Genomic DNA, 21,299 nt, shown 5'->3' on the forward strand with positions numbered 1-21,299 from the left:
GAACTTTGACAGTGTTCCCCTGCCTCTGTTGGAGTTGTGTCTCTCTCAACTGTACTCCTTGGTTGTCCAACGAACAGTGACTTCTGCCGCCAGCGTTTTCAGATGGGAATTTTTTTAATAGTTCCTCAACAAGGGCCTTCTGGTACTGCCCCATTTTTGTAGACCTGTCCGCCTCAGGAATAAGAGATATAAAGTTCTCCTTGTAGCGTGGGTCTAGAAGTGTCACCAACCAGTAATGACTGTCACCCAAAATTTTGAGAACGCGAGGGTCACGGGAAAGGCAGCATAACATAAACTCAGCCATGCATGCCAGATTGCTAACAGGCAAGACTTCCATGTCCTCAGCAAGAGGACGACTGACCATGCTCTCCTCCTCCTCCACCCTGTCCTCAGGCCATCCATGCTGAACAGACGGTATGACAGTTGTACAGGTAGTACCGTCTATAGCACATGAAACTAGCTCCCGTTCTTCCTCTTCCTCATTGTCACCCAATCCACGTTGGGACGAGATGAGGCTGGGCTGTGTGTAATCACCCTGTATGGTTCCTTGCTCCATCTTATCGTGCTCCGCCTGCAATGCATCCTCTTTGATTGTGAGCAGAGAGCATTTCAGAAGACAGAGAAGCGGGATGGTGAAGCTAATTATGGTGTCATTGTGCTCACCATCTTGGTGGAGTCCTCAAAGTTTGGAGGATGGTACAGATGTCTGACATCCATGTCCACTCCTGAGGTCTCATGTGTGGAGTCTGAACTGAATACCGACGGCCTTGTTGATGCAGGTAGTCAACAATTGCCCTCTTCTCCTCACAAATCCTTCCCAACATCTGCAGTGTAGAGTTCCAACATGTTGGGGCATCACACACCAATCAGTGAGCCGGAAGCTGCAAACGCTGCTGAAGCACGGCAAGGGCGGCGGAACCTGTAGCTGACTTTCTAAAATGGGCACACAGGCGGCGTACTTTGACAAGCAGATCCAGCAGCTCCGGGTAGCTTTTGAGAAACCGCTGAAACACGAGGTTAAGTACATGACCCAGGCATGGTACATGTGTGAGCTCGCCTCGCCTCAGAGCCGCCACCAGGTTCGGGCCATTGTCACAGACGACCATGCCTGGCTGTAGGTTCAGCGGTGTCAGCCAGAGATCTGCCTGCTCTTTCAGAGCTGTCCACAACTCTTCAGCATTGTGCGGTTTTTCACCTAAGCATATTAGCTTCAGCACAGCCTGTTGCCGCTTGGCCAAGGCAGTGCTTCCAGTTTGTGACTGATGTGGTCATTTCGGAGATGGAGACTGAAGAGTAGGAGGAGGCTGAGGAGGATGAGGTGCAGGAGCTGTAGACTGTGGAGGCAACCCTGATTGCCCTAGGGCCCACAATCCTTGGCGTCAGGAGGATTTGTTTCTTCCCAAGGTCTAACTGGGTCCCGGCTTCCACTATGTTAACCCGGTGTGCCGTCAGCGACATTTACTGTCCCTGCCCACAAGCACTATTCCACGTGTCCATGGTTAGGTGGACTTTCCCTGTATCTGCATTGTTGAGGGCACTGCTAATGTTGTGGGACACGTGCTTGTGTGATGCGGGGACGGCAGACCGGGAAAAATAGTGGTGGCTGGGGACCGAGTACCGAGGGACGGCCACTGCAATAAGGTTGCGGAAAGCTTCCGTCTCCATGAGCCTAAATGGCAACATTTCGAAGGCGCAAGCAGTCGTGAAATGTGGGAATTTAGTAGTGTGGCCTGTGGGACGTCGGCTGCGTATTTGCGCTTGCATTCCAAGGACTGGGGTATGGACAACTGAACGCTGCGCTGGAACAAGGACATGCTTGCTGATGGTGCTATTTGAGAGTGTGCAACGACAGGTGCAGGGCAGGAGGCATCTTCTCATGGCATGCGCCATGGGCAGGGGATTGGCTTGCACGCACAACAGCAGAAGAAGCAGTGGTGTCACCCGCAGACACTGTTCCTGGACCCTGGGATTCGGTCCACAAAGTCGGGTGCTTTTGCTGCCATGTGTCTGATCATGCTGGTGGTGGTCAGGCTGGTAGTTTTGCTAACCCTGCTGATGCTGACCAGGCAGGTGGTGCAAATGGCCTTTTTGGGGTTATCGGCAGAGTATTTAAAAAACAACCAGACTCGGGAAGACAACAGTTGTACGGGCAACTTCAGTCGTGTTGGTGTTACGGGGAACGGTTGCCCGGCTTCTGTCTGTTGTCACCACACTGCTTCTTCCTGCCTGTTGGAGAGCTCTGCCTCCCTCCTCCTGTGTGCTGCTGTCCTTGCTCTGCATGTCCTCCTGCCAGGTTAGGTCAGTTACTATATCATTCACCACCTTGTCTTCCACTTCCGCACCTCGGTCTTCCTTCTGACTTTCTGGCAATTGTGCCTCATCATCGTCCACCTCTTGTGACACTTTCCCACCGTCACCTTCGTATGACCGTGGGTGCTCAAATATTTGGGCACCGCTACATGCGATCTCCTCTTGCCCCGCTTCAAGTGGACCAGGCAAGACGTACGAATCTATAAATGGAAAAGTGAACAGCTCTTCGGCGTGTCCAAGTGTGGGATCAGTTGTCTCTGGGCACTCGGCATGGGGGGAGGAAGGTTGTTCAGGGTGAGGAATATGCGGTCCAGACTCACAGCTACTGAGACTTGACCATGTGGAAGACAGGGTGGTGGTGGTGGCTAAGTGACGGAAGCATTATCTGCTATCCAACCAATAGCCTTTTCACACTGCTCAGTGCTCAATAGTGGTGTATTACGGTCCCCTATTAATTGGGACAGGAAGGTCGAGCGAGAAGATGTGGGTGTTTGTTGTGGCACAATTTCAGCTTGCCCACGGCCTTGGCATGCATCATCACGTCCAGTTCCCCATCCCTTGTCACGTGCCTTGCCCATTTTAAATGGAGGACAATATCTTCCCCGCTCACTACAAATGGCTGAATTTGGAGCAAACTTATATGTGATCCATGTGACGGACAAACCACAGTTTTAAATAGCTGGCCTGTAGGTAACTATTTTTAACAGCGTCGACCTCGTGTCAATAAGTTCACTGACACACTGCAACAAAATTTCAATGGAGGCCAGAAATGGCAGTAATTATATGTGATCCGTGTGACGGACAAACCACAGTTTTAAATAGCTGGATTTTTAGCACTTTAATATGGAAAGGACCTGGCTGTATTCTGCAGTGCCAACAAGCAAATGGCACAGATAAACAGTGTTCTCTGGATTGCTTTTTAAGCAAATAATCAGGATTAAGATAAAAAATAAATTATTCCTGGCCCCTGATACCTGGGCCTATTTCTACAAATATCTGTAAAAGCACCAGCAGACAGAACTGGAATGGATCCTTTTGCCATGTGCACTGCAGTCTGCTATATACCCTGCCTGCCTGCTTAGCATGGCGGTGCCAGGTCTGATATAGACCTGATGACGCTGTGCGGCCAGCCAATCACTGTAATGCAACAACCAACATGGCTGCGGCATTACAGTGTGTGGCAGAAAATCCCTGCATGTTGATTGGCGATCTAAAGTGCGCCACACATGCAGGGTGGGGACCCGAGCTCCCGCCGAGCAACCCTGGAAAGTGTCACAAGAGCAGTGAGATGCTCAGGCATGCACCGAGCAGTAGCGAGCATGCTCGCTCATCACTAGTTACGGTTCATTACAACATTCCACGCTAAAGCGACAGAATTACGTGACTGTCTTATCAAATCATGGCCCATCTTAATGGCTGACCCTATATTGGCAAAATATCTACCAGAGAGACAACAAATCACCTTCAGAAAGGCAAAAAATCTCTGTGATCACCTTATGAGAAGCCACTATTATCCTACCACTCCCCCTAATTTTTTGAAGACCACCTCCAGTAAATGTATGTGTACCATGTGGTAGATGTGTGGCGTGTCCTAATGTCGAACATGCTAACTCTTTCACAGATTCCCAGGGCTCTAGGACCTATTACATCACCAAACCGATAACTTGTACCTCTAAAGCGGTGGACTATTACGCGATATGCCTGTGTCCTAAAATCTATGTAAGGTTCACAACTAGACAACTTAGGACAACAATACGTGAACACGTCCTAGGTATTGAAGCGGCGGTAAAGGAAACTGATATTTCTACGTTAAAAACTATTCCCAAGCATTTTAGAATACACCATAAGTGTGACGCATCTAAACTTAAAGTTCGGGGTATTGACATGATCACCACTAATATTAGGGATGGTAGAGTGAGCCAACTATTAGCCCAGAAAGAGAGCAGATGGATTTGGACTTTAAAAACACTCCATCCATTGGGCTAGAACGAAAATATTAGTTATGCCCCATTTCTCTGATCACCTACAGTACAGACCAAAAGTTTGGACACACCTTCTCATTTAAAGATTTTTCTGTATTTTCATGACTATGAAAATTGTACATTCACACTGAAGGCATCAAAACTATGAATTAACACATGTGGAATTATATACTTAACAAAAAAGTGTGAAACAACTGAAAATATGTCTTATATTCTAGGTTCTTCAAAGTAGCCACCTTTTGCTTTGATGACTGCTTTGCACACTCTTGGCATTCTGTTGATGAGCTTCAAGAGGTAGTCACTGGAAATGGTCTTCCAACAATCTTGAAGGAGTTCCCAGAGATGCTTAGCACTTGTTGGCCCTTTTGTCTTCACTCTGCGGTCCAGCTCACCCCAAACCATCTCAATTGGGATCAGGTCTGGTGACTGTGGAGGCCAGGTCATCTGGCGTAGCACCCCATCACTCTCCTTCTTGGTCAAATAGCCCTTACACAGTCGGGAGGTGTGTTTGGGGCCATTGTCCTGTTGAAAAATAAATGATGGTCCAACTAAACGCAAACCGGATGGAATAGCATGCCATTGCAAGATGCTGTGGTAGCCATGCTGGTTCAGTATGCCTTCAATTTTGAATAAATCCCCAACAGTGTCCCCAGCAAAGCACCCCCACACCATCACACCTCCTCCTCCATGCTTCACGGTGGGAACCAGGCATGTAGAGTTCATCCGTTCACCTTTTCTGCGTCGCACAAAGACACGGTGGTTGGAACCAAAGATCTCAAATTTGGACTCATCAGACCAAAGCACAGATTTCCATTGGTCTAATGTCCATTCCTTGTGTTCTTTAGCCCAAGCAAGTCTCTTCTGCTTGTTGCCTGTCCTGTCCAGGCCAGACAGAATAACTGAGGTGCAGGTTGGGGGGCACCTGGGAAATAGTGACCACAACATTATACAATTCCACATGTGCTTCAGTAGGGTGCCCAGCAAGGGAGTCACAAAAACACTGAACTTCAGGAGGGCAAAGTTTGATCAGCTAAGAGATGCCCTTCACCTTATAGACTGGGATAGTATCTTCAGTAATAGGAGCACGGATAGAAAATGGGAAATTTTCAAAACAGTCCTACATAGTCACTGTAGAAGGTACATACCTTATGGGAATAAAAGGGCTAGGAATAGGAGGAAGCCAATGTGGCTAAATAAGGAAGTCAAGAGGGCAATGAAAAACAAAAAAAGGGCTTTCGGTAAACTTAAACAAGAAGGCAGCGAGGAAGCGCTAATATCTTATAGGGAAAAAAACAAAATCTGTAAGAAACAAATAAGAATAGCAAAAGAGGAGACAGAGAGACTAATTGCCAAGGAAAGTAAAACGAATCCCAAACTGTTCTTTAACTATATAAACAGTAAAAGGATTAAAACTGATGGAGTTGGCCCATTGAAAAATAACCTGGGTAAAATCATAGAGGGCGATGAGGGTAAAGCAAACCTACTCAATAGCTTCTTCTCCACTGTTTTCACAAAAGAAAACAATTTATCGGAGGAAATGCAAAGTGATAAAGTAAACCCTCCGCTAAATATCACCCACCTAACCCAGGAGGAAGTTCAGAAACGCCTACATAATATCAAAATAGACAAGTCACCAGGCCCAGATGACATACACCCCCGGGTACTAAAAGAATTAAGTAATGTGATAGACAGACCGCTGTATCTTATATTCAAGCACTCTTTATGGACAGGGTCTGTCCCACTAGACTGGCGCCAAGCAAATGTGGTACCAATATTCAAAAAGGGGTCTAAAAGTGACCCTGGGAACTATAGACCAGTCAGCTTAACGTCTGTTGTGGGTAAATTGTTTGAAGGATTTCTTAGAGATGTCATTGTAGAATATCTTAATGATAATAACTGTCTAACTCAATATCAACATGGATTCATGAGGGATCGCTCCTGCCAAACAAACCTGATCGCCTTCTACGAGGAGGTGAGCTCACAGCTGGACCGGGGAGAGTCAGTGGATGTTGTATACCTTGACTTCTCCAAAGCGTTTGATACCGTGCCACACAAAAGGTTGGTATATAAAATGAGAATGCTTGGTCTGGGGGATAATGTGTGTAAGTGGGTAAATAGTTGGCTGAGTGATAGAAAGCAGAGGGTGGTTATCAATGGAGTAAGCTCAGGGTGTGTCAGGGTTACTAGCGGGGTGCCTCAAGGGTCTGTCTTGGGCCCTATATTATTTAATATATTTATTAATGATCTAGTGGAAGGGTTGCATAGTAAAATAGCAATATTTGCAGATGATACTAAACTTTGTAAAGTAGTTAACACAGATGAGGATAGGGCACAGCTACAGGAGGATTTAGATAAATTGGGGAGTTGGGCCAAAAAATGGCAAATGGGGTTCAATGCCGATAAATGTAAGGTCATGCACATGGGAAAGAAAAACAGCAGTCACCCATACATATTAAATGGGAAACCGTTGGAGAAATCTGACATGGAGAAGGACCTGGGCGTCTTGGTTAATAGCAAATTAAATTGGAGTGCCCAGTGTCAGGCAGCAGCTGCGAAGGCAAATAGAGTCATGGCATGCATCAGAAGAGGAATAGGGGCATATGATGAGAACATTGTTCTTCCTCTGTATAAAGCGCTGGTAAGGCCGCACTTAGAATATTGTGCACAGTTCTGGGCTCCGGTGCTCAGGAAAGACATATTGGAGCTAGAGAGGGTACAAAGGAGGGCGACTAAGGTAATAAAGGGAATGGAGGGACTAGAATACCCAGAGAGGTTGTCAAAATTAGGCCTATTTACGTTGGAAAAGAGAAGGCTTAGGGGAGACCTCATAAACATGTATAAATACATCAGGGGGCAGTACAGAGATCTCTCCCATGACCTGTTTATACCAAGGATGGTGACAAAGACGAGGGGGCACACTATGCGTCTGGAGGAAAGGAGGTTCCTGCACCAGCATAGAAGGGGATTCTTTACGGTCAGAGCCGTGAGACTCTGGAACTCTCTGGGAGAGGAAGTGGTGATGTCCAACTCACTTAATGAGTTCAAGAGAGGCCTGGATGCTTTTCTTGAGAAAAATAAAATTCCATCTTATGCTTAGTGATAGTTAATTAATCCAGATTGGTGTCGGGAAGTGAATTTTTTCCTCAATGATGTCAATTGGCCTATACCGCATGTTTTTTTTTTTTTGTTTTGTTTTTTTTTTTTGCGTTCCCCTGGATCAACGCTGCGGAATAGCTGCAGTGCACAAGAAATAGGCTGAACTGGATGGACGCTTGTCTTTTTTCGGCCTGATAAACTATGTAACTATATGTAACTATGTAACTATGTCCTTAGCAGTGGTTTCCTAGCAGCTATTTTACCATGAAGGCCAGCTGCACAAAGTCTCCTCTTAACAGTTGTTGAAGAGATGTGTCTGCTGCTAGAACTCTGTCTGGCAACTCGGGTCTCTAATCTGAGCTGCTGTTAACCTGTGATTTCTGAGGCTGGTGACTCGGATAAACTTATCCACAGAAGCAGAGGTGACTCTTGGTCTTCCTTTTCTGGGGCGGTCCTCATGTGAGCCAGTTTCTTTGTAGCGCTTGATGGTTTTTGCAACTGCACTTGGGGACACTTTCAAAGCTTTCCCAATTTTTCGCACTGACTGACCTTCATTTCTTAAAGTAATGATGACCACTCGTTTTTCTTTACTTAGCTGCTTTTTTCCTGCCATAATACAAATTCTAACAGTCTATTCAGTAGGACTATCAGCTGTGTATCCCCCAGACTTCTGCACAACACAACTGATGGTCCCAACCCCATTTATAAGGCAAGAAATTCCACTTATTAAACCTGACAGGGCACACCTGTGAAGTGAAAACCATTTCCGGTGACTACCTCTTGAAGCTCATCAAGAAAATGCCAAGAGTGTGCAAAGCAGTCATCAAAGCAAAAGGTGGCTACTTTGAAGAACCTAGAATATAAGACATATTTTCAGTTGTTTCACACTTTTCTGTTAAGTATATAATTCCACATGTGTTAATTCATAGTTTTGATGCCTTCAGTGTGAATGTACAATTTTCATAGTCATGAAAATACAGAAAAATCTTTAAATGAGAAGGTGTGTCCAAACTTTTGGTCTGTACTGTATATCCACATTGTTTTAACTTTTTCCTATTTCTTTAGTGTTCCTCCATGAGAGTTTGTCGTCTTTTTCTACCAAATATTCATAAAGGCATTACATGGTGATTGGCATGTTTGTATACATGATCTCTCCATTTCTATGTCAATGACGTTCATGACTTCCATTCTGCTATTGGATAACATGGACATAATTGCTGGCACTGTATTGTCTCTCAAGATCTGTAACTTTTTTTCTGTGTGCGCATTTTTTGTCCATACAGTTATTATTGGATATCTTTCGCATTTATAGATCGATATTTTGAGAGATATTTTCTTATATCTTATTATGCATTTACAGTATACTATGATCTCATATAATCATGTTATACTTCATGCGTTTCTTAAAGATATACTTTATTTGTTTCGTCATGTCCAATTAACTTCTCTTACTTATATATAATTGGCTATCGCCTATACCCCTTAGATATATATATATACATTTGGGCTATGCTATTATTGACAGTTTACCCCATTATGCTAGTTTCTTTTTCTCTCTGGTTGTATTTGACTATATATGTCTGTGGACTGGGCGGTACGCATGTCTTCACTGTTCTCTGTGGTGTCCTCGCTGGTCGTATCAATATTTGCTCCATGACGAGCGGTCACGTGGTTCCCCATGTGCTTGCGGCATCATGGATCATATGATGCGGTAGCCGTGGATGCCGCGGTGATTGCCATGTGTCATGCCACGCCCTCCCTACACCCATTGGCGGAGAGACTACACCCCCCCTTTTCCATTGGCTCAAGGGTTTCTAAACCCTACCCACCTTCATTGACGCCACCCCCTGACGAAGGCAGCCGTGCTGAAACGCGCATCAGGGTGAGCGCCATTGAGGAGCGTGTTCACATCCACTGTGGCTGTAAGTATTCTATAGGATTCATGATACACTCTTTTTGCTGCTGTTCTTTAATCTTTTTTCCTACTTAGGTGCATTTTCTAGGCTTTAATATGTATTAGGATATACTTTTACCCTGTAGCCTAAGAGGTCACTTATAAAGATCTGCTGTCCCCGGTATGAGCTATCTAGATTAGTACCTATATATAGACAGCGGTATGACTAACCTCTTATATAGCAACTACTTCTGACCTACCTCATAAGCACCTGCACTTTTATGGAATGCTTCACTGCATTTTAACAATATATTCTTATTTTTTTGGCAGCCCAATTATGTATTTACATCAGAAAATAATCATGTTAATTTGTCTCATGCTCCTCATTAGTGCTCCTCCATTGTTTTACTATTAACTGTCTCTGATTCATAATTTTTTCCTGTATAAATTATAATTAATACAAGTTTGTAATTTTTTCACTATTATATGGGACTCTGACTTGAAGTTTTTTCCTCTTGTTTATTATGTATGGAGAACTATGTGGGGCCCATTATTCTGTATGGAGGACTATGTGGGGCCCATTATTCTGTATGGAGGACTATGTGGGGCCCATTATACTGTATGGAGGACTATGTGGGGCCCATTATACTGTACACTGGTTGGCCCACGACTTTGTCAAAGTTTTTCATTTTGGCCCTCTGCATGTTTTGAGCTTTACATCCCTGATGTAGTCAGTCTGGGTAAATGTACATGGAAATGGCAATAATGCAAAGCTGCTAATTGGACTTTGCTACAAGCCTCCTAATATAGCTGAACACGTAGAGGATGATATGCTGCAACAAATTAAAAAGGCAACAAAAACAAGTCATGGTCATAGTGTTGGCTCCCTTGAAATTGTTCCAGAAAATGAAGTAATTCTCCCAGAAAATTATTGAAATTACACTTTTTGTTATACACGTTTATTTCCTTTGTATGTATTGGAACAACACAAGAAAACAGAGAAAAAAAGGCAAATTGAACATAATTTCACACAAAATAGGTAGGACAAAATAGGTGACACCTTGCCAAAATTGTGGGTAAACAACTTTGTTTCAAGCATGTGAAGCTTGTTCAAACGCAATTTTGGCAAGTAACAGGTGTGGGCAATATGAAAATCACAACTAAAACCAGATAAAGGAAGAAGTTGATTCAATCTTTGCATTGTGTGCATATGAGTGGCACACTAAGCATGGAGAAAACAGAAAAAGGAGAAGAGAACTGTCTGAGGACTTGAGAACCAAAATTGTTGAAAAATATCAACAATTTCAAGGTTATAAGTCCATCTTTAGAGATCGGCATGTTCCTTTGTCCAAGGTGTACAGCATAATCAATAAATTTACAACCCATACAGTCAAATATGGGGGAGGTTCAAAGGTGTTTTGGGGTTGCTTTGCTGCCTCCGACTGTGTGCAAGGCATCATGAAATCTGAAGATTAGCAAAGGATTTTGGGTCACAATATAGTGCCTAGTGTCAGAAAGCTGGGTTTGCGTCCTAGGTAGTGTTGAGCGAGCATGTTCTATTAACCCTTTCGCCGAGTATGCTCGGGCCGAGCTCCGAGTATTTACAGCTGCTCAGTGATATGTTTGAATCACTCCCATGTGCATGATTTGCAACTGTTTGACAGCTTTATTACATGTGAGGAATGTCCATTTCTTACACATTCCTCACATGTAATAAAGCTGCCAAACAGTCGCAAATCATGGACACTGGAGCGATTCAAACATAACACTGAGCAGCTGTAAATACTCGGAGCTCACCCGAGCATACTCGGAACAGAACATACTCGCTCAACACTAGTCCTAGGTCATGGATCTTACAGCATGACAATGAGCCCAAACATACTTCAAGAAGCACCCAGAAAATGGATGGAAACAAAGTGCTGGAGAGTTCAAACCAGCAATGAGTCTAGATCTAAATCCCATTGAACACCTGTGGAGAGATCTTAAAATTGCTGTATGGAGAAAAATATTAAAATTTGAGAGTCCTCAGTGGTTGATACCATTTTTTCAGTTAGCCATTAGTCAGTAAGCTTTCGAGACTACTCAGATCTCTTCAGCAGACATAGTATAACACAAAATCTGAAGAGTCACATATTTATACACAACAGGGCGCAGGAATAATGTAATAGATAAGACAAGTGAAGTGAAGCAGAACTATCAGTATGGGAGAGGGATAAGCAGTTGTGGCCGTAAAAATGTGTGGACACAAGTAGATCTATTCTTTTTTTCGTTTTTTTGTGTGGCGATGAGAATTCATCCTTGTTTTAAATTTTTGCCCTGTCTTCCCTACATACAGACCCCCAGTTGGACAATTGGTACATATAATTAAGTTCATTGTGATGCAGCTGAAAGTACCTGGGATCTTGTGGTCCTGATGTGAGTTGGGAATCTTTATCTTGTCCGTGGTCTTTATAAATGGACGGGTTTTACATTTACAGTTGGTGAGGATGAATTTTATAAGTTTCACCACAAAGGTGAAACTATCCTCCCGGTCAGTTTGCTTTCCCTCCCAGTACCTTTTAATTCTAACAATGTTAGGTTTCTGGGAGATTATACTTGTTCCTTTTATTTTTGGTTCTCCTTAGCTTGCCTTCTTTGCCCTATATGAATGTGTTTTTCTTTCTCATTCAGGGTTTTCATATTTTACTTCATACTTTCCTTTCCCCTTGTTGACAGTGTGTTGCAGCCTCCCCTCTGGTTCCTCAGGAGGTATGAGAAACTCATCAACGACTTATTAGGGAGTTAGGTCTGTGGTGACGTTTTTAGTTGTACAGCTAGGGCATTTCTTGTCTGTACAGAGACTAGTTGGGTGTAGTTGCGGCATTCTCCCGTGTGGGTTCTCCGATGGTTATCAAGATGCGCTTTCTGTTTAAAACATTTCCCACATTTTGAACATGAAAAAGGCTTCTTCCCTGTGTGAGTTCTCTGATGTTTATTAAGATGTGAATTCTGTCCAAAACATTTCCCACAATCTGAACATGAAAAAGGCTTCTCCTCTGTGTGGGTTCTCTGGTGTTTACGAAAACTAGATTTCTGGTTAAAACATTTTCCACATTCTGAACATGGAAAAGGCTTCTCCCCTGTGTGCGTTCTCTGATGTGTGATAAGAGTTGATTTCTCTGTAAAATATTTCCCACATTCTGAACATGAAAATGGCTTCTCTCCTGTGTGAGTTCTCTGATGGTTGATTTCTCAGAAAAACATTTTCCACATTCTGAACATGGAAAAGGCTTCTCCCCTGTGTGAGTTCTCTGATGTGTGAAAAGATTTGATTTCTTTGCAAAACATTTCCCACATTCTGAACATGAAAATGGCTTCTCCCCTGTGTGAGTTCTCTGATGCATATTAAGATATGATTTCTGGTTAAAACATTTTCCACATTCTGAACATGGAAAAGGCTTCTCCCCTGTGTGAGTTCTCACATGTTTGATAAGAGTAGATTTCTTTGCAAAATATTTCCCACATTCTGAACATGAAAATGGCTTCTCCCCTGTGTGAGTTCTCTGATGTATATTAAGATTTGATTTCTGTACAAAACTTTTCCCACAATCAGAAAATGTAAAAGGCTTCTCCTCTGTGTGGGCTCTCTGGTGTTTAAGAAAACTAGATTTATGGTTAAAACATTTTCCACATTCTGAACATGGAAAAGGCTTCTCCCCTGTGTGAGTTCTCTGATGTTTGATAAGATTTGATTTCTCTGTAAAAAAATTCCCACATTCTGAACAGGAAAATGGCTTCTCTCCTGTGTGAGTTCTCTGATGGTTGATAAGAGTTGATTTCTCAGAAAAACATTTTCCACATTCTGAACATGGAAAAGGCTTCTCCCCTGTGTGAGTTCTCTGATGTCTGAAAAGATTTGATTTCTCTGCAAAACATTTCCCACATTCTGAACATGAAAATGGCTTCTCCCCTGTGTGAGTTCTCTGATGTATATTAAGATATGATTTCTGTACAAAACATTTTCCACATTCTGAACATGGAAAAGGCTTCTCCCCTGTGTGAGTGCTCACATGTTTGATAAGAGTAGATTTCTTTGCAAAATATTTCCCACATTCTGAACATGAAAATGGCTTCTCCCCTGTGTGAGTTCTCTGATGTATATTAAGATTTGATTTCTGTACAAAACTTTTCCCACAATCTGAACATGTAAAAGGCTTCTCCTCTGTGTGGGTTCTCTGGTGTTTAAGAAAACTAGATTTATGGTTAAAACATTTTCCACATTCTGAACATGGAAAAGGCTTCTCCCCTGTGTGAGTTCTCTGATGTTTGATAAGATTTGATTTCTCTGTAAAAAAATTCCCACATTCTGAACAGGAAAATGGCTTCTCTCCTGTGTGAGTTATCTGGTGCCTAACAAGACTTGATTTCTGATTAAAACATTTCCCACACTTGGAGCAAGAAAATCTATTCTTCGCTGTGTGAATTTTTTGATGTTTAAAAAAAGACTTTTTGAGAAGAAAACTATATCCATATTCTGAATGTGAAAATGGCTTCTTTGCATTAGGAGCAGTTTGGTTTTTAATGCTTATTTTGTGACTTTGATTTTCCTTAGTAGTCGGTAATGAATCAGAAGACGAGACCTGTTTCAAAGGATCAGATGACAGATCTTTGCTGTGAAGGGATGATGGTAAATCTGGAGTAATGTCATTCATTTCAATTGTATCCTGTGGAATCTGAAAATTATCTGATTTGAAAATTGAAGATGTCAGCTGTCCCTCTGATCTCCTGGTACAGTCATCTGCCAAGAATAAAAACAATCATCATTTTTTTAATAAAGAATCCTTGAATTTTATATTTTTGAACATTTCTACTTAAACGGTCCATTAAAAAAGGCAAGTTATATAAAAAAATTCACTTATTCACCAAGACAATGACCATCTAATAGAAAACCTCATAGGATGAAGCAGTGGAGCGTGGTGTTCAACTGTTTGTTCATTCTGGCTCCCAAATATGGAGTAAAAGGCGCAGGCTCTGTCCAGCCACTAAGATTAGGGTGCCTGGGACCTGTAGTACCATCCAGTCTGGCAGTATGGGTGTGTGTGCTGTCCAGCTGGAATAATCTGCTCCCTGCTTCAGCCATTTGGAGAGCACTGCACCCTACTAAAGGTGGAAGCATATTGCTGGAAGCTGCCAGATACAGCCTTGTTCTCCTCTGGTTCAGTCCTCTGTGCTCAACTCCCGGCTTGTGGATTTGTTTCCTGTTGTGACCTCGGCCCGTTTACTGACTACTCGTGTCTTCTGATTTTGTATTTTCTCTGCCCTCCTGGTTCTGACCCGGCTACCTGACTATTCTTCTTTCCATCTCACTCCAAAGAAGAGCAGTTAACACCGTGGCCCAAGCCTAGGGGTCTCTGTGTAGGTTCAGATCCATGTAGAGGGGTTAAAGGGTGATGATCAAAGTAATTTGTGAAATCTGTAAACAGGGTAGATAGTGACAAGCCTGTTCGTGGTAGCCATCTTTTGAGCATTCCTAATATCTAAATGGCGCTCCTTCCCTTCTTAACCTGCCATGTGCCCAGACAGTAGTGTACAACCGTATATAGGGGATTGTCAGATTCAAAAGAAGTTGGAAAATAATTTGTAAGGTCCATTTGTTTCCTATTATCCTTTGTGAAGAATTCCAAAGTTATCACCACATAAAGTGACACACGTCAGATTTGAAAAATGGGGCCTGATTAGAAACATAAAACTGCGGGAAGGGGTTAAATCAGAGGATTACAGAAGTTAAAAACTGTGACTATAGACAATAAAACATCGACTGAAATGATCAAACTGAACAGTCTTCATCAGAGAAAAATGAGTAACTAGTGGTGAAACCTCTCTGGGGTAATTGGAGTATGGGGCTCGGTGGCTCTTGGCAATCTAAACTATCATAAGAACCAATATTTTCTGTCAGATGAGTGTCAAGAAGAAATATTAGACATTTAAAGTGAACTTTTTTATAATACTGCAGAGCTGAGGTGTCTTAAATGTAGATCTCGGGCATTTGGAAGAGGTAATGGAGATCTTTTTGAAAAACTACCAGGGAGTTATAGAGTCACATAAGTGAGGCCGGCTGATCCAACCACAATGAAACTATCATAGAGAGGGAATTTGTAAAAAAAAGAAAGAATATAAAAACATGTAACATCCCCAACAACAACATATGTATGAAGGGAGAAATCCAACACTAAACTGGAGTTGCACTCATTTATGGTGGACCATTTGGCTTGAACAAGCCGGAACCCCGAACACGAACCTGAATTTGAAATGCCGAACAAATTTGCTCAATACTATTTATGATGTGGAGTGAATCCATGAAACCAGGGCTGGAGCCAACACATCTCCTGCAGGCGTGAATAAATGTATATTACAGCCATCAGCCACGCACAGCTTAGAGATGTATCATGGCACAGTGTAATGTTTTCTGTATAGTTTATCACAATCCAGTTTGAAGTTAGTTGGTTTTAAAATAAATTGAACAGTCAGGATAAAGGGAAACTCTGCTGTTATTGTACAGAAATTCACACTTGGCCTCACTGCACATTTAATGTTGTCGATCATAAAAGTGAAGTTTGGCCAAAAAGACTGGACCTGGTCTTGTAGGGACCATATGAGCACATTCAGCAGCACAGAAGGTAGATTCATCCAATAAGATATCAGGGATCTAGGAAGCCAACACCATCATTACCCTCCGCTTTCTCTTACAGGCCCATCATTATATTTTTCTTCAAGGGATTTTCTCACTAGTCAGCACATTCTACGTACGCTGTCATTTGGCTTTGTAGTTTACAGATCTGGGCAGGTAACGGTCAGCGTCTCCTAATCCCAGGGGGTAGGTGGATCCTCCAGGTTGTAAGTGCTACAGAAAAGGGCTTTCACAATTACACAAAGTAATCTGAATATTTTCGGACGGAGGAGAATGTTGTGGTCTAGAGGCAAAATGGTGATCACACGATTGTGATATGGCTGGACTACATCACCGATAAAGCAGCCACAGCCAGTGACTGAGAAGAATCTGTGACTTCTCTGCATTTAGTGGTTACTACTCACCTGGGTAGTCATATGTAGGAATCTCCTCTTTACACCGCTCATCACCCCTCACATATGTCTCTGTAGTATTAATATGGGTCAGATCTTCACCTTGAAACAAATATTATAAAAGTCAAAGACAGATGAAGAAGTCACATCTATGATCAGCTCTAATCCTGTTATCTCCACCGTTCTCATAACACAAATTTAAAACATAATAATGGTGGATAAAACAAGACTGAAGACAGGACCTTTACAGCCGTCTACACATCATAGGGGAAATCTCATGACATCTTCTCTCCATCTACCTGAAGAACATTGGTATCTTCTTGTTTACAGTCCTGTGGAAGAAGAGGATGGGGACATCTCTCTGGTGTTGTCCTCTTACTGGATAGATCTGGAGGAAACACATACAAGGACTGAATACATTTTTTACATACAGATAATTATAGGCCGTGTGTATTTAGTCCTGTCTATTACCTGGTGATGTGAAGGGCTGGGGAACCTCCATCATGACGTCCTTGTACAGATCTTTGTGTCCTAAATACTCCCACTCCTCCATGGAGAAATAGACAGCAACATCCTGACATCTTATAGGAACCTGACACATACAATGATACCGTCATCCCCCAGATCCCTTCATAGCATTACTGTATAATATCCCAGCATTCCCAGCAGTGTCACCTCTCCAGTCAGCAGCTCAATCATCTTGTAGGTGAGTTCTAGGATCTTCTGGTCATTGATGTCCTCATGTATCAGAGGGTGAGGTGGAGGCCCTGTGATTGGGCTCAGGGGTATTCCCCATTCCTCAGACACAGGGTCCTGACAGCGCTCACTAGAGGTCTTCTTCACTACTGTGTAATCCTGGTTATGGAGAGACACATTAATAAATCTCCCTCCAGACATTTCCAGAGTCCTCACCTCTCCAGTTCTGTCCATCTGTTATTCCCATAGATAAGAATGATGTAATGTGACGTCATCAGAATCTCTCACCTCTCCAGTAAGACGGAAGAGGATCTCTAGGGCGAGGTGTAATATCCTCTCCGCCATCTTGTCCATCATTTTCCTGGATAAATCAGGAAAATTTTCTTATATAGATGATCTTCACTGAGAGGATCCGGTATTTTAGAGTTCTGAATGAGAAAAAGATAAGCTGATGGATAAGACCATTTTTCACAGCTTACTAATTCTCCTACACATAAAGATGTAAATATTCTTTGACCTGATCTTCGCCCGGCTCTGTTCAATACATGATTTTACTAACTCTCCACTTCCACTCTCTGATCACAACCTTCTTTCATTCTCTGTCAAGAACTGTCACCCTGCTCAAGACACCCCCACTTTCCACACTTATAGAAATATACATGCCATTAACACCCAGAAATTTATGAAAATGTTGCAATCATCATTGGCCCCAATCTCCTTCCTCTCATGCCCTGACTTTGCACTGAAGCATTATAACGAAACATTGCAATGCGCCCTGGATGAAGCCGCACCTCCTACACAGAGAACAACTCGGCACAGACGGCGACAACCCTGGAACACACTGCAAATACACTTTCTCCAGTGGTGCTCCAGGTGTGCCGAACGGCTGTGGACAAAATCTAATCTGGCCGAAGATTTCCTCCATTATAAATTTATGCTTAAAACCTATAACTCCGCCCTTCACCTCTCCAAACAAACCTACTTTAACAACCTCGTCATCTCATGGTCCAATAATCCTAAACACCTGTTTGACACTTTTCACTCTCTCCTTAATCAAACAGCACAGGCCTCAAACATCAACCTCAGCACTGACGATCAGGCCAATTATTTAAAAGAAAAAATTGACCATATCCGATAGGAAATTTTCTCTCAATCCCCAAATGTTATGCATACTCCTCCCTCCCACACTGCATCTTGCTAATTTTCTGACTTCAAACCAGTCACGAAAGAAAAAGTGAAAAGGCTCCTTTCTTCATCTCGCTCTACCACCTGCACCAGTGACCCTATTCCCTCACATCTCCTTCAGTCCCTTTCTCCAGCTGTCACTACTCACCTAACTAAAATATTAAACCTCTACCTTTCATCTATTATTTTTCCCTCCTTTTTTAAACACGCCAGCATACATCCATTACTTAAAAAAACATCCCTCGACGAGAACTGTGCTGCTAACTACAGACCTGTTTCCAATCTTCCCTTTATCTCTAAACTACTCGAACAAGTGGTCCACTCCTGTCTAATCCGCTATCTCTCAGATAACTAACATTCTACTGAAACTGCACTCACTAAAGTTTCTAATGATCAACTAACAGTAAAATCTAATGGTCACTACTCCCTGCTGATTCTCCTGGATCTCTCTGCAGCATTCGACACTGTCGATCTACCTCTCTGACTGCTCCTTCACTGTGTCTTTTGTTGGCTTCTCTTCTTCTCCCCTTCCCCTTATTCTCGGGGTTCCTCAAGGATCAGTCCTAGACGCCCTTCTTTTCTACTTATACACCGCTTCTATTGGACAAACAATCAGCAAATTCGGTTTTCAGTACCATCTCTATGCTGATGACACCTAATTAGACACCTCTTCTCTGGACATCACTCCTGCATTATTACAAAATACCAGTGATTGTCTTTCCGCTGTCTCTAACACTATGCCCTCCCTCTATCTAAAATTGAATCTGTCAAAAACTGGACTCCTCTTATTTCCTCCCTCCACTAACCTACCTGTGCCCGATATTGCCATTTCTGTTTGTGGCTCCATCATTACTCGCCAGCAACATGCCCGCTGTCTTGGGGTCATACTTGATTCAGATCTTTCCTTCACTCCTCACATCAAATCACTTGCTCGCTCGTGTCTTCTATACCTCAAAAACATCTCTAGAATTAGAAATTTTCTTTCCTTTGACTCTTACTGTAGCTCTTACTCATTCTCGTCTGGACTATTGCAACTCTTTACTTATCGGTCTCACCTACCGATACAACGATGTCTCTTCCCTGTGCCAGTCATTGCACTGATTGCTCATCCAATACAGAGTTCAATATAAACTTATTGCTCTTACCCACAAAGCTATCCACGATTCAGCACCACTCTACATCTCCTCCCTCGTCTCAGTCTACCACCCTACCAGTGCCCTTCGTTCTGCTAATGACTTAAAGCTGAAATCCTCAGTAAGCCGCACCTAACACTCCCGTCTCCAAGATTTCTCACATGCTGCACCAATTCTTTGGAATGTACTACCCAGGACAATTTGATTAATTCCCAATACCCACAGTTTTAAGCGTGCCGTAAAAACCCATTTATTTAGACTGGCCTATCACCTCAACATACTTATCTAACTGTCCCAGTTTTGGCCCATATTAAAATTTTCTTCAAAATCATGCTCATACCATCCATGCACTGCATAGCCTCTGTCTGTACTGTACACATACTGGCTGGCGATCAGTTCATGTAGTGTTATGTACTTACCCTATTTAGTATATTAAGGCTGTATTATACAATATATGTACATTTTACCTTTTGTGTCTCCCCTATTTCCTTATAGACTGTAAGCTTGTGAGCAGGGCCCTCACTCCTTTTAATATCAGAGTTATGCTTATTCTGTAAAGTCTGTATTGTCTGTGTAAGTCCCCCCTAAAATTGTAAAGTGCTGTGGAATATGTTGGCGCTATAAAAATTATTATTATAATTAAATTTAGATGTAAATCTCAGGCCCACTCTATTGATGTTGAGTTCCCTGACAAATTCAAAAGATTGTTCACTCGTCCCCGACCAGATGATAAAAATGTCATCAATATATTTGTACCATACCCCAATATATGGATGCCATCACTTATGACCATCCCTGAATATTGTGGATTCCTCCCACCAGTCCAGGGATAAGTTAGCATATGAGGGGGCACAGAGGCTCCCCATCGCAGTACCCCTGAGCTGGTGGAAGTACTTCCCGTCAAAAAGAAAGAAGTTATGAGTAAGAGTGAATTTTAGAAGATCCTCCATGAAGTCATTATGTCTGCTACACTCTACTGATCTCGATTTCAGGAAATATCTTACTCCTCTGATACCATCCTCATGCGGTATATTACTGTACAAAGCCTCGATATCTAGTAAGGCCTGCTCCCCTACATGCATGTATACATGCTCGAGGGTCTACATGTAGGGGAGCAGGCAAAGGGAAAACCAACTCTAGAGGGGTTATTCCAACTTCAGGACCTCAGGCACTACTGGGGGAACATTATACTGTGTGGGGGCATCATACATACTGCATAAGGGGGATAATGGGGACATTACACTGTGTGGGGGCATCATACATCCTGCATAAGGAGCATAATGGGGGCATTACACTGTGAGGGCATCATACATCCTGCATAAGGGGCATAATGGGAGCATTACACTGTGGGGGCATCATACATCCTGCATAAGGGGCATAATGGGGGCATTACACTGTGGGGGCATCATACATCCTGCATAAGGGGCATAATGGGGGCATTACACTGTGGGGGCATCATACATCCTGCATAAGGGGCATAATGGGGGCATTACACTGTGTGGGGGCATCATACATCCTCCATAAGGGGCATAATGGGGGCATTACACTGTGGGGGCATCATACATCCTACATAAGGGGCATAATGGGGGAACATTACACTGTGTGGGGGCATCATACATCCTGCATAAGGGGCATAATGGGGGCAGTACACTGTGTGGGGGGCATCATACATACTGCATAAGGGGCATAATGGGGGCATTACACTGTGTGGGGGCATCATACATACTGCATAAGGGGCAAAATGGGGGCATTACACTGTGGGGGGCATCATACATACTGCATAAGGGGCATTACACTGTGGGGGGCATCGTACATACTGCATAAGGGGCATAATGGGGACATTACACTGTGTGGGGGCATCATACATCCTGCATAAGGGGCATAATGGGGGCATTACACTGTGTGGGGCATCATACATCCTGTATAAGGGGCATAATGGGGGCA

At 43.0% G+C, this 21,299-nt stretch overlaps 1 protein-coding gene and 1 pseudogene across 2 annotated transcripts in view; both read right to left on the reverse strand.

The window, feature by feature from the left end:
* Positions 1-10,225: 10,225 nt before the first annotated feature.
* On the reverse strand, positions 10,226-16,442 carry LOC141220410 (uncharacterized; annotated as a pseudogene).
* Positions 16,443-16,457: 15 nt separating this feature from the next.
* The window catches only part of LOC141220411 (gastrula zinc finger protein XlCGF66.1-like), a 39,555-nt gene continuing 34,713 nt past the window's right edge, over positions 16,458-21,299 (reverse strand). Inside the window, exons 2-5 of one of the 2 annotated variants that reach the window (XM_073666337.1) lie at positions 17,326-17,465; positions 17,017-17,196; positions 16,813-16,933; positions 16,458-16,729 (exon numbers count right to left, since the gene is read on the reverse strand). In XM_073666337.1, coding sequence (XP_073522438.1) covers positions 16,617-16,729; positions 16,813-16,933; positions 17,017-17,196; positions 17,326-17,394 — 483 coding nt within the window. In that variant the 5' untranslated portion in view covers positions 17,395-17,465 and the 3' untranslated portion in view covers positions 16,458-16,616. The remainder of the gene's footprint in view (positions 16,730-16,812; positions 16,934-17,016; positions 17,197-17,325; positions 17,466-21,299) is intronic. The other variant, XM_073666336.1, reaches the window with a different exon arrangement.

This window comes from Phyllobates terribilis, unplaced genomic scaffold (genome assembly GCF_046119375.1).
Source record: "Phyllobates terribilis strain yellow unplaced genomic scaffold, ASM4611937v1 Scaffold_292__1_contigs__length_2399606, whole genome shotgun sequence".
NCBI lineage: Eukaryota > Metazoa > Chordata > Amphibia > Anura > Dendrobatidae > Phyllobates > Phyllobates terribilis.